This window comes from Theropithecus gelada, chromosome 20 (genome assembly GCF_003255815.1).
Source record: "Theropithecus gelada isolate Dixy chromosome 20, Tgel_1.0, whole genome shotgun sequence".
NCBI lineage: Eukaryota > Metazoa > Chordata > Mammalia > Primates > Cercopithecidae > Theropithecus > Theropithecus gelada.
In genome coordinates, this window is record NC_037688.1 from 70505429 (window position 1) to 70517943 (window position 12515).

Below are 12515 nucleotides of genomic sequence, written 5' to 3' on the forward strand. Positions count from 1 at the left end.
GGCTGAGGGCTGCAAGACACATCAACCAGAGTTAAAGATCCTTTCTTCAAGCTGCCCTGAGAAATAGTTTAGGAGATTTTAGAAGCAGCACATGGCCCCACCTCATTTGGTGAGATCTTCATGATTGTTCTTCTGTCTACTGGAATTTCTGATTAATAACAATAATAACAGCTAAAATTTATCCAGCATTTATTCCATGGTAGACATTATGCTAAGATGTCTACATGGATTGCCTCATGAGGCAGGTGCTATCAACCAACCTCATTGTAGAGATGAAAAAACTGAAGTGCAGCGAAATTAGGAAACTTAACCACAGCTGGGATTGGAACCTGATCAGCCTAAGTCCACCACTCTGATTCTCTGTCATCTTGGATTTCTGTGGCTTGCACCCGTGGCCTGCTGTGACGTCATCATATCACAAGGTTCACTGCCATGCAACTATCTCAAGACTATGGACATAAAATTCTCTAAGTACACAAATCAATAAGACTGTTGCTAATAGTCTAGCAAGTGAGTCTTATAATATTAGTTATGCATGTTGCAGGGATATACATCAGGTTTTCCACCTGATTAATTTTCTGGAATCCTGAGCAGCACCATTATTCTAATCCATCCACACATGCACTCATCACATGTTGAGTGTCTATTGCATGCCACGTACAGGTGTTAATGAAAAAGCCCGGCCCCTCCCAACCGGGGCTCAGGCTCCCCCTCACCTTCAGCTGTTTGACCTTCTCTTTTCAGCATCTGGACAGCTCCTACATATTTCTTCAGCTGGACTTTGAGCACCTCGTTCTCTCTGCAAGTACAAGAATGTTAAAATATATATATTTAAAAAGTGACAATGTGGACCCACAGGAGGGGGCAGGGGTGGGTGGTGAATCTGTGCAAAGAAAAGCACAATTTGCATCTTATAAATGTTAATCTATTCTCATGGTTTCGAGATCATCATGGGAGAAGGCTGTGTTACCACAGGTATGTTTGCAGAATACCTTCAAGAACTGTTCTTTCATGAGACAGGTAAGCACCAGTTGGTTCCAGTGTCCACAAATCCAGAACACAGACACAGGCTGTGCTTAGGCTGTTTGAAGCTACCCATCTATCAGGTGCCTATTCAGTGTCAGGAACTCTAGTCTTCTCTCCATTTACAGAAGCATGTACTGACTAATGTGCATTCACCCTGGGGAATGTTCTTAATATTTTTATCAACTGTGACATGTATTAAACACTTATTATTTGTCAGGAGTCATGTCAAGTGTTTGTACAGAATCTCCTTGAATCCTTCCAAGGCACTAACACAACCCTCATTTTACAGATAAGGAGGCTGAGGCATAAAGAGAAGCAGTTGGATCAAGTCCACACCCACCCCCATGTAAGATTACACTAAGGAACACAGAACCCAGGGTATGACAGGACCCCACCTGCTGAACTCACTCCCCAGGTACACTGGCTGACAACGGAACATGAGGACCAAGGGGGAAAATCTGCCATTTGTTGAGTATTTAGACTTTACATATGTCTCTTTGAACCAAGCATGCATCCATTCATTCATTCATCCATCCGTCATTCAGCAGAAAGATGCTTCATTCAGTAGAAAAATGCACAGTGGCCTGCAGTAATCTCCATATTTTACAGGAGAAGAGTTAGACAAGTAAGGTTTCTGACCAAGGTCACCAGGAAAACTCACTAGTAAGATCTGAACCCAGGTTTCCCTGCCCCCAAGGCCCACAAGGACTCTTCACCATCTCCTTTGAGATTCAGACTTGGTGTCTGACCAGCTCTACCAGAGGGAGCTGCCCCTTGCACATTTTCTATTTCTGCCCCCACCCCCTACACCTCAGGCCTTGAGCCTAAGTGCCTTTAAATGTGCTAGAGTATTTTTTCTTTCCTTGCAATGAAAAGATCTGAAGACTAGGTTTTTTCTGTGATTATAAAAATAAAAAATGCTCATTGCAAAATAATCAAAATACATTTAAGAAGAAAAGCAAAAACATGCTAAGACCCCAACATCTTGAAATAAACTCCATTAACATTTTTATATCCATCCTATTATTTCTCTAGGTGCACACACACATCCTAAACAATTTTAGGGGGATGAAACATCCTTCACAATGCTTTAATTTTTGTGTGAATGTTTGAAGGCTTTTTTCCCCTGTTTACTGTTCCACTCAACACTTCCCCATGGTAACCAATGGCAAAAACCTAGTATATACCTTTCAGGCCTTCCTCGATGCTCTGACAATCACTACCAACCCAATATACTCAGAGTCTCTATGACAGGATAGTATAAATGTTTCTGAGATTGGGACGTCTCATTTAATAACGCACCACAGTAAGCCTCTCACTCAGTCTATTTACGGATGGAAATACCACCCACTGCTATAGATACGCCAAACACTGACTTAGTTGAAAAACTTGAGACTGCTCATCCCTGGTGCTGAGTGTCTGTTTTCAATGCATCTGACTACATCCCAGCCCACGACAACAGCGCTTTCTTTGTATTTTGCTTCTCTGTGCTGTATTGTGGCAGGAAAAAACATCAAGATCAAACTCAGACACTATCGTAGACTTAGGCATCACCTGAGAACTTGACGTTCGTCTCCGAAGCTCTGGAGAAAGAAAACCACAAGGGAGTCCCTTAGTTATCCCCTCGTCCCAGACAAAGCCTGTCATGGATGCCTCCACAGGTATCTGTACTTTCTCCATCTGTGACATGAGTTGCAAATGTTTGAAACGAAATAACAAGTCCTTAAAATGTTTGTGGGAGAAAAAATCTTCCCTGATGGGGACTGTACAGGATGTTTTTTGTTTTGTTTTTGAGATGGAGTCTCACTCTGTCACCCAGGCTGCATTGCAGTGGCATGATCTCGGCTCACTGCAACCTTAGCCTCCCGGGTTCAAGCAATTCTCCTGCCTCAGCCTCCCGAGTAGCTGGGACTACAGGCACACACCACCATGACCGGCTAATTTTTGTATTTTTAGTAGAGATGGGGTTTCACCATGTTGGCCAGGCTGTTCTCAAACTCCTGACCTTAAGTGATCCGTCCGCCGCAGCCTCCACAAGTGCTGGGATTACAGGTGTGAGCCACTGTGCCCAGTCTGTAGAGCATGTTTTCTAGGATTCCTATAGCCAGAATCTCATTGCTCAGCCCAGCCTATTCCTAATCTCCACATGTGAATTCAAGTCACGTATCTTAAAGCCAGGGAAAGAAAGGCATTTATACACATTTCTAAACAGTAGTTCATGGAAGAACATTTTCCAAGAGGCCCCATGACCAACAGAAGTCATATCACTGCTTGGAGGTCAGGGCTCCTCCCATTTGCTGCCAGCTGTCAGGCCAATCCTCCACTTCCCTGTTCATCTTCAGCTCTGGGGCCAGCACTAAAATGTTTCAGATAGCTGGCCGGGCGCGGTGGCTCAAGCCTGTAATCCCAGCACTTTGGGAGGCCGAGACGGGCGGATCACGAGGTCAGGAGATCGAGACCATCCTGGCTGACACGGTGAAACCCCGTCTCTACTAAAAAAAATACAAAAAACTAGCCGGGCGAGGTGGCGGGCGCCTGTAGTCCCAGCTACTCGGGAGGCTGAGGCAGGAGAATGGCGTGAACCCGGGAGGCGGAGCTTGCAGTGAGCTGAGATCCGGCCACTGCACTCCAGCCTGGGCGACAGAGCGAGACTCCGTCTGAAAAAAAAAAAAAAAAAAAAATGTTTCGGATAGCTGCTTTTCTTCTGGTCTGAAAAAAATCTTTTAATACTCTGTTCAGATTCTATCTAAAATCACACCTGGCTGGGTGCGGTGGCTCACATCTGTAATTCCAGCACTCTGGGAGGCCGAGGCAGGGGGATCATCTGAGGCTAAGAGTTTGAGATCAGCCTGGTCAACATGGTGAAATCCTGTCTCTACTGAAAATACAAAAATTAGCTGGGCGTGGTGGCAGGCGCCTATAGTCCCAGCTACTCAGGAAGCTGAGGCAGAAGAATCACTTGAACCTGGGAGGTGGAGGTTGCCATAAGCCGAGATCATGCCACTGCACTCCAGCCTCGCGACAGAGCAAGACTCTGTCTCAAAAGAAAAAAAGAAAAGAAAAAAAAGTGTTGCCAATGTGGAGTGTGGCAGAGTTGGATATCTGAGATGTTTGCACCTTCCTTGAAATCCCTCCTTGCTAGCTATGAAGTGAGAAGCAGCACAGCACCAAGACTCCCTTATAGGTAAAAGCTGTGCCTCATTCCCAGAGATCCATACATGTATAGTGGGAAATATGCTTTGCAATCTGCAACATATGAGCACCTGCCTCTGAGTAGGGCACTTAATATTCGAGGTGTGGAAGACATGCTCACATTTTACCTACACAGTAACCCTACAAAACAGGTTATTATTGCTGCCATTTTTCCTTTTTTTTTTTTTTTCTTTTTTTTGAGACGGAGTCTCGCTCTGTTGCCCAGGCTGGAGTGCAGTGGCATGATCTCGGCTCACTGCAAGCTCCACCTCCCGGGTTCACGCCATTCTCCTGCCTCAGTCTCCTGAGTAGCTGGGACTACAGGGGCCGCCACCACGCCCGGCTCATTTTTTGTATTTTCTAGTAGAGACGGGGTTTCACTGTGTTAGCAAGGATGGTCTTGATCTCCTGACCTCGTGATCCGCCCGTCTCGGCCTCCCAAAGTGCTGGGATTACAGGCTTGAGCCACTGTGCCCGGCGCTGCCATTTTTCTTACTGCCTTCTGAAGACCAGGAGTGGTGGCTCATGCCACCCGCCTGGGAAGGCCAAGGCAGGCCCATCACTTGAGCCCAGGACACTAGCCTGGGCAACATGGTGAAACCCCATCTCTACAAAAGATACAAAGATTAGCTGGGTGTGGTGTCATGCACCTGCAGTCCCATCTACTTGGGAGGCTGAGATGGGAGGATCGTTCCAGCATGGGAGGCGGAGGTTGCAGTGAACAAAGACCCAGCCTGAGTGACAGAGTAAGACCTTGTCTCAAAAAAAAAAAAGGAGGAAAGAAACTGAGGCTCAACGAGGCTAAATGAACTATCCAAAAACTGACAACCAGCAAAGGCAGAGCCACAGTTCACTTCAGCCTCTCCATGTCTATGTCCCTCTCCTCTCTGCCACGTACTTGGTGTCTAATTAGATCACCAGCAACACATCACGAGGTTGGTTTTACTGTGCCCATTTTGCAGATGGGAAATTTGAGGCCCAGAAGGTCTAACACACACTCCAACCTGGGATTTAAACCCATATCCTTTAACTTCAAAGTCTCCTGTTACATCATATATGTTTAGAGAATTAAGTGAACAGGGCAACATTGAAAACGTAAGGCCTAGAAAAATTCCATGAGAAAACGTGTGCTCATCAGCACAGGTCTACAGAATCTCTTGGGTGGCTGCGACTACTGTGCAGATGTGAACAGGATCCTTCTGACCAGCTAGCTTTGCTAAGAGAGGCTAAGGAACTTTCCTCGAGTTATGGAGCTCAAGCTTCTGCTGCCAACCCCCTTAGGCATCTCATAAATGTAAGCAGTTGGTCACAGGTGAGCTTTAGGAAGTATGAATCAACAGCCTCAAGAACTGTAACCTTCTGACCCAGCAACTCCACTTCTAAGAAACTGTATTCAGAAAAGAAAGAGAAGTCTCAAAACCATATGCATGAGGATGCTTTGAATATAAAAGAAACTGGTTGCAAATTAATTGTCTGACAATGTAGGAGTGGGTGGAAAAGTTATGGTGCATGCTCCTATAATGGGATGCTATAGGATTGTCAAGGCTATGATAAATATGTATGTTTATCCCCAGGGATAAATATTATATATATACTCACACTGATATGCCATTAATTGAATGCAATAGAGTATATTTACTCTAACCCCTTATATCTATTTAGATGGATATATTTGCACTGGAAATGTATAGACCACAATGTTAACAGTGCTCATTTCTAGATGATAAAATTAATTGGAAATTTTTCTTTAATTTTTCAACAATGCACTTTACTACAGCACTTTTTAAAATGTATTAAGAGGTTAGAAATACTCACCCCCAGGCCAGGTGCAGTGGCTCACGCCTGTAATCCCAGCACTTTGGGAGACCGAGGTGGGTGGATCACCTGAGGTCGGGAGTTTGAGACCAGCCTGGCCAACATGGTAAAACCCCAACTCTACTAAAAATACAAAAATGAGCTGGGCCTGGTGGTGCACGCCTGTAATCCCAGCTGCTTGGGAAGCTGAGGCACAAGAATCACTTGAACCTGGAAGGCGGAGGTTGCACTGAGCCAAGATCATACCACTGCACTCCAGCCTAGGAGACAAAGTGAGATTCCTTCTCAAAAAAAAAAACAAAACAAAACAAAACAAAAAAACTACCAAATCCTACAGTAACATCACACCTAATAATGCCAATAATGAAAGGCTGAATATTTTCCCCCAAAGACCGAGAATGAGTCAAGCAATTCTTCCCTTAGCACTCCTATTCAGCACAGTAGGTTCTAGCTGGTGAAATAAGGCCCTCCCCATCCAAAAAACATACAGGTTAGAAAGGAAGGACTAAAACTTTTCCTCTTCACAAGTGACATGACCGTCTGCAAAGGAAATCCCAAGAACTGATAAAAATGGTCATAGAACAACCGAGTTTTTCAAGGTCACAGAACACAGGGTCAAATGTAAACATTAACTGTATTTCTATACACTACCAATGAACAATCAGAAGGCAAATTACTTTTAAAAAGAATCATTTATAAAAGCTCCAAAAGATGAAATACATTCATATAAATCTAACAAAATGTATCTAGGATCTGCATGCTGAAAACTACAAAATACTAACAAAATAATCAAAGAAGAGCTAAATACCTGGATATACCAGGTTCATGACTTAGAAGACTCAAAAGAATTAAGATGTCAATTATCCCCACATTGATCTATAAATTTAATGAAAGGCCAATCAAAATCCCAGCAGGATTTTTTATAGATATAGACCAGCCAATTATAACATTCATATGGAAAGACAAAGAAACTAAAATAGCCAAAATCATTTCTGAAAAAGCAGCACAAAGCAGGAAGACTCACACTGCCCAATTTTAGAATTTCCTGTAAAGCTACAGCTCTCAAGCCAATGTCATACAGGCAAAATGACAGACACGTACCAACAAGACAGACCGAAGAATCAGAGGATAAACCCATACGCACACAGTCAAGGAATGTGACGAAGGTAGGAAGGCGCTTCTGGGGAAAGGACAGTCTTTTCCACACATGATTTTGAATAACAAGACATTCAGACGCAAAAAAAAAAAAAAAACTTCAACCAATACTCACAACTTATACAAATATTAATTAAAATTGGACCACAAAGAAATGTAATTTAAAACTATGAAAGGTTTAGAAGAAAATGTCAGAGAAAATCATACCTAACCTGAGTTAGACAAGGAAGAGTTCTTAGATATAATACTAAGAGCATGATCCAAAGTAAAACAAGAGTTTAACTGGATTTGCTTTGTGAAAGACTTTTATTTTTATTTATTTATTTATTTGAAGACAGAATTTCACTCCTGTTGCCCAGACTGGAGTGCAGTGGCACAATCTCGGCTCACTGCAACCTTCACCTCCTGGGTTCAAATGATTCTCCTGTCTCAGCCTCTCAAGTAACTGGGATTACCAGCACCCACCAACAGGTCCAGCTAATTTTTTTATTTTCAATAGAGACGGGGTTTTGCCATGTTGATCAGGCTGGTCTCAAACTCCTGTAATGGAATGTACGTAACGGAATACTTACTCCTCAATACAAAGGAATGCACTATTGACACATGCAACAACTTGAATGAAACTCCAAAAACATTATGCTAAATGTTTTGGGCGCAGTGGCACATGCCTATAATCACAGCACTTAGGGCGGCTGAGGCAGGAGGATCACCTGAGCCTAGGAGTTTGAGATTAGCCTGGGCAATAGAGCAAGACCACATCTCTATAAAAAAATTTTTTAGGGCGGGCACATTGGCTTATGCCTGTAATCCCAGCACTTTGGGAGGCCGAGGCAGTTGGATCACCTTAGGTTAGGAGCTCGAGAGCAGCCCGGCCAACATGGTGAAACCCCGCCTCCACTAAAAATACAAAAATTAGCTGGGCATGGTGGCAGGCGCCTGTAATCCCAGCTACTTGGGAGCTTAAGGCAGGAAAATCGCTTGAACCCGGGAGGCAGAGGTTGCAGTGAGCCGAGATCGTGCCATTGCACTCCAGCCTGGGTGAAAGTGAGACCTTGTCTCAATAAATAAATAAATAAATAAAATTAATTTAAAAATTAGCTGGACATGGTGGCATGTGTCTATAGTCCCAGCTTCTCCAGAGGCTGAGGCAGGAGGATCACTTGAGTACAGGAGTTGCAGGCTGCAGTGAGCTATGATCGCACCATTGCACTCCAGCCTGGGCAACAGAGCAAGACTGCAATTCACAAAAAAATAAATTAAAAAGGTGTTAAACAGAGGAATGCAGACATGCTATGTGGAAAAGGCAAATGGAGTCAGGAGTAGAAATAGAAGAAGATGGAAGACAGGAGGCCATTACAGTCATCCAGGCAAGAAACAATGGTAGCCAGAACTGAGAGGACCGAAGTGGTAGCCGTGGAGATGGAGACAAGTATTCAAATATTCGCCTGTCCAATTCCAGAAAGCCTTGCCAACTCCCTCCCACTAACAGCCCCAAACAGGCCTGCTGGCTACCCTGCAGATTTCTTTAAAAGCATGGGAACGAAAGCAAATCACTGAGTAGGTGGCAAGTACCTCTCAAACAGCTTCCAATGACTGCAATAATTAATGTTTGTAAGTCAAAGCAATTATGCCTGCCCCAATGTCAGAGTAAACAACCAGCAACCCCAGACAGCACTACTCAAAGGAAAATTACTCACAACAAAACTAACGAACCTGTTAAGTACATTTGGTAATTCTCAGGCATGAAAACACCACACTAAGATATACCTATGGGAATTATACTCTCCCTAGATGCAAAAAAGCATGGCTCGAGGGGACCTCATGTCTACTGTCCAGCAGGTACTGAGTAGGCATCGACCATAACCACACCCAACTACAAGAAGAACATGGCCCAGTGGCCAGGCTATCCAAGACCATGAGGACTACCCCAAAATAGGCACCAATAAAAGGCAGGAAGGGAGGCATAAACTGCCTGGCTTTGTGATGCTTACAGCCACTCCTAAATCTTCAAAGGTCAAGTTCACTGCAAAATAAAAGAGTCAATGTTGAAAAACCATTTTTCCCGAACTGTACATATTCCTGTTAGTCTCTTCTGACCCCCAACTCCAACCCCGCCACCTTTTCTAAGGCATGAGAACTCCTTTAGCCTGTTGCTGCACTGAGCCTAACATGCATTCTTGCACTGCCCTTTACAGAACACATTTGCCCTCCCACACTCGAGTAATTGTCACCATGAAAATGATGCTAGTTTTTGTCCAGCACTGAGTGGGGGAGGAGAGAAGGGTAGAGGGGTAAGCAAAGCTTTTTAGATGCCTGCAGACTGAGATACCTACAGAGGAGGTAAGTCATGTTCCTGGCAAGAGAAGCTGATGAGTGGCAGAGCTGGGATTCACACTCAGACAGTGCAACTCCAGAGTGAAAACCGGACCAGTCCTCTACACCAGGGGTCCTCCATCACTGTGGCTGTCAGAAACCGGGCCGCACAGCCAGAGGTGACTGAGCAGTGACCAAGGGTGAGCGAGCAGTGAGCAAGCATTACCACCTCAGCTCTCCCTCCTGTCAGACCAGCGGCAGCCTTACATTCTCATGGGAGCACGAACCCTACCGTAAACTGGGCACGCAAGATCTAGGTTGCACACTCCCTATGAAAATCTAATGTCTGATGATCTGAGGTGGAACCATTTTATTCCAAAACCATTCCACCACCCCGTCCCCATGAAAAAATTATCTTCCATGAAACCAGTCCCTGGTGCCAAAAAAGTTGGGGACCACTGCTCTACACCATTTTTGTGAAATAATCAATCCTAAGAAGGCTTTAGGAATAACCCAGTCACCCAGCACCTCTGACACTGAGGGGATCAGGGCAAGAGGGAAAGCAAAAGATACCTTCCAGATTATCTTCCCCCAGCGTCATCTTGGAAAGGCGGCTCCCAGGTTCTACCCAGGCTGCTGCCCCGCTACCCAATACACCGGGCTCTCTAAGCTAGACCCAACTCCCTCCCCTCCTCTTGCAGTTGTCAGGGCTCCCAGAGTAGCTGAGACATTCACCTAATATAGCCCCCCACCTCCACTCTGGGATTTGGCCAATCATAGCTCTTCCCTGTTGCCCATACCAGCCAAGCTCTTTCTACCACGTTTGTCTTTGCTAAGGTTGATCTGATTCTCTATCTGCAACTCTCCTATCTGCCCCAAGTCCTTGGTGAACAGCTACAAATTTTGCAAGTGTCTCCTCAAAGGCCCTCTTCTCTCTGAAGTCCTTCCTGCCAACCTTGCCTCCACCACATGGAGCTTGTGACAGCTCCTTCCTCTGCCCCCAGCATATTCTAGACAAGCTTCTCTCTTAACAAGTTTCATACTTTATTTTTTATTTATTTTTTTTTTTTTTTGAGACGGAGTCTCACTCTGTCACCCAGACTGGAGTGCAGTGGCGCGATCTCAGCTCACTGCAAACTCCACCTCCCGGGTTCACGCCATTCTCCTGCCTCAACCTCCCGAGTAGCTGGGACTACAGGCACCTGCCACCACGCCCGGCTAACTTATTTATTCATTCATTTATTTTGTATTGTTAGTAGAGATGGGGTTTCACCATGTTAGCCAGGATGGTCTTGATCTCCTGAGCTCATGATCCACCCGCCTCGGCCTCCCAGTGCTGGGATTACAGGCGTGAGCCACCATGCATGGCCAAGTCTCACACTTTAATACCCCTGGCCTGTGCTCATCTTCCCCTATCTAGAGTATGAGATCGTTGAGGACAGTGGCCGTGCCTTATTTCTCTCTGTACCATGAAATATTGCCCTTGTCCATAAGGAAATGGAGGCTCAGTGTGGTTAGTGACCTGCCAAGGTCAATCAGGAGTGGAAGTGGAATTGACATCGGGGCAACTCCAAAGCCTCTACCCGCCGGCGCTAGGCCAGGGTCCTTCCAGATGTGGTCAGAGGATGGACGATCTCTATAATGAAGGGAGCGGAGAAGCTTCTCCAGAAAGCAAATCTCCCCATAACCCTGCCTTTCCATTCCCAAGCAATTCAGCCCAAAGCTATTAGACGTTAGTTAACTTACAAGGGGGTGGATCAATAATTAAATATATTACAGACAACTGGAGCCAGGTTTCTTGTTATTGGAGAAGAGAATAACAAATACATCAAGTAAGAAAGTGAGAAGTCAATGGGGATGTTGGACTGGGATTGAAGATATCAGTGCGAACTCACAGGCCCATTTCAAAAGGACACAGAAGCCAGCTCATAAGAGTTCCCACTGATAAATGGGATGGATGGGACAGATTCAGCTTATAATCCATTACTATCACTGTTTTGACGCTTGGATGCTCTGAGACAATCCAGACATCAAAACAGTGATAGTAATGGATTATACGCTGAATAAAATAGAAACTGATGAATCCAAAATTAATGGAAAATTTAATGCATAATAGGATATTTAGAGGTCAAAAATCTCCCCACAAAATATGTATTAATTGCAAAGGGGAAGCTCCACAGTGAAGGAGCATAACAGACATCATTTTAATCAGAGGATCAAAGTTAACATCAGGAATGGAACAAACACAAATGAAAGCCATGCACCACCTGCCAGGATGCACTAAAGAGATGCATCCCCTCTGTAACATTCCTACAGATGCATAAACTCAATCTCATCAGAAGGAAACATCAAGCGAACCAAAGGCACGGATATTCTGCACAATAAACTGGCCTATCATCTTCAAGAATGTCAAGGTCATGAAAGTCAAGAAAAGAGACAACTGTTCTAGACCGAAGAGACATGAAAATTACATGCAATGTGTCACTGTGGACTCAATCATTTTGCAAGAAAAGACACTGCTGGGACTACTGGTTAAAGTTGAGCATAATGTAAAGATGAGACAGCAGAAATGTGTCGATGTTAATTTTCTAATTCTGGTTGTTATATTGCTATTACAAAGGAGAATGTTTTGCTTGTGAAACACATTAATAGATTCAGGGGTGAAAAATTAAAAAGTAAAAAGCAGATTCCCAGGCCCCTCTCTGTAATCACCCTCTAGGGGTGAAGCCTGGAATCTGTATTTTGGCAAGCCTCCAGGACACTTCCGGGCCACTCTGGCACCTGGGAGCCACTCCCTGCCATATGCCCTCCTGCCATATCACATTCATAACAATTACTGCTCATAATACTGTTCAGAAAACAGTGGTACCTCCCACGTACAAGAAGTCTGGGTAACTTTCCCTTTCCTTCGAGTTTTTTCTAATAAGACAGGGCAAGGGCTGCCAGGGGACTCAAATACCAGGATATCTGCATTCCTCCTTGGGCTGTTCTCTGGATGAAGCTGTGTGGCATCT

At 44.6% G+C, this 12515-nt stretch overlaps 1 protein-coding gene across 1 annotated transcript in view; it reads right to left on the bottom strand.

Moving 5' to 3' along the window:
• Positions 1-12515, bottom strand: part of SNX29 (sorting nexin 29) — a 585133-nt gene that overhangs the window by 373447 nt on the left and 199171 nt on the right. Inside the window, exon 14 of the mRNA XM_025369629.1 lies at positions 717-799. Within this exon, the coding sequence (XP_025225414.1) occupies positions 717-799 (83 nt within the window). The remainder of the gene's footprint in view (positions 1-716; positions 800-12515) is intronic.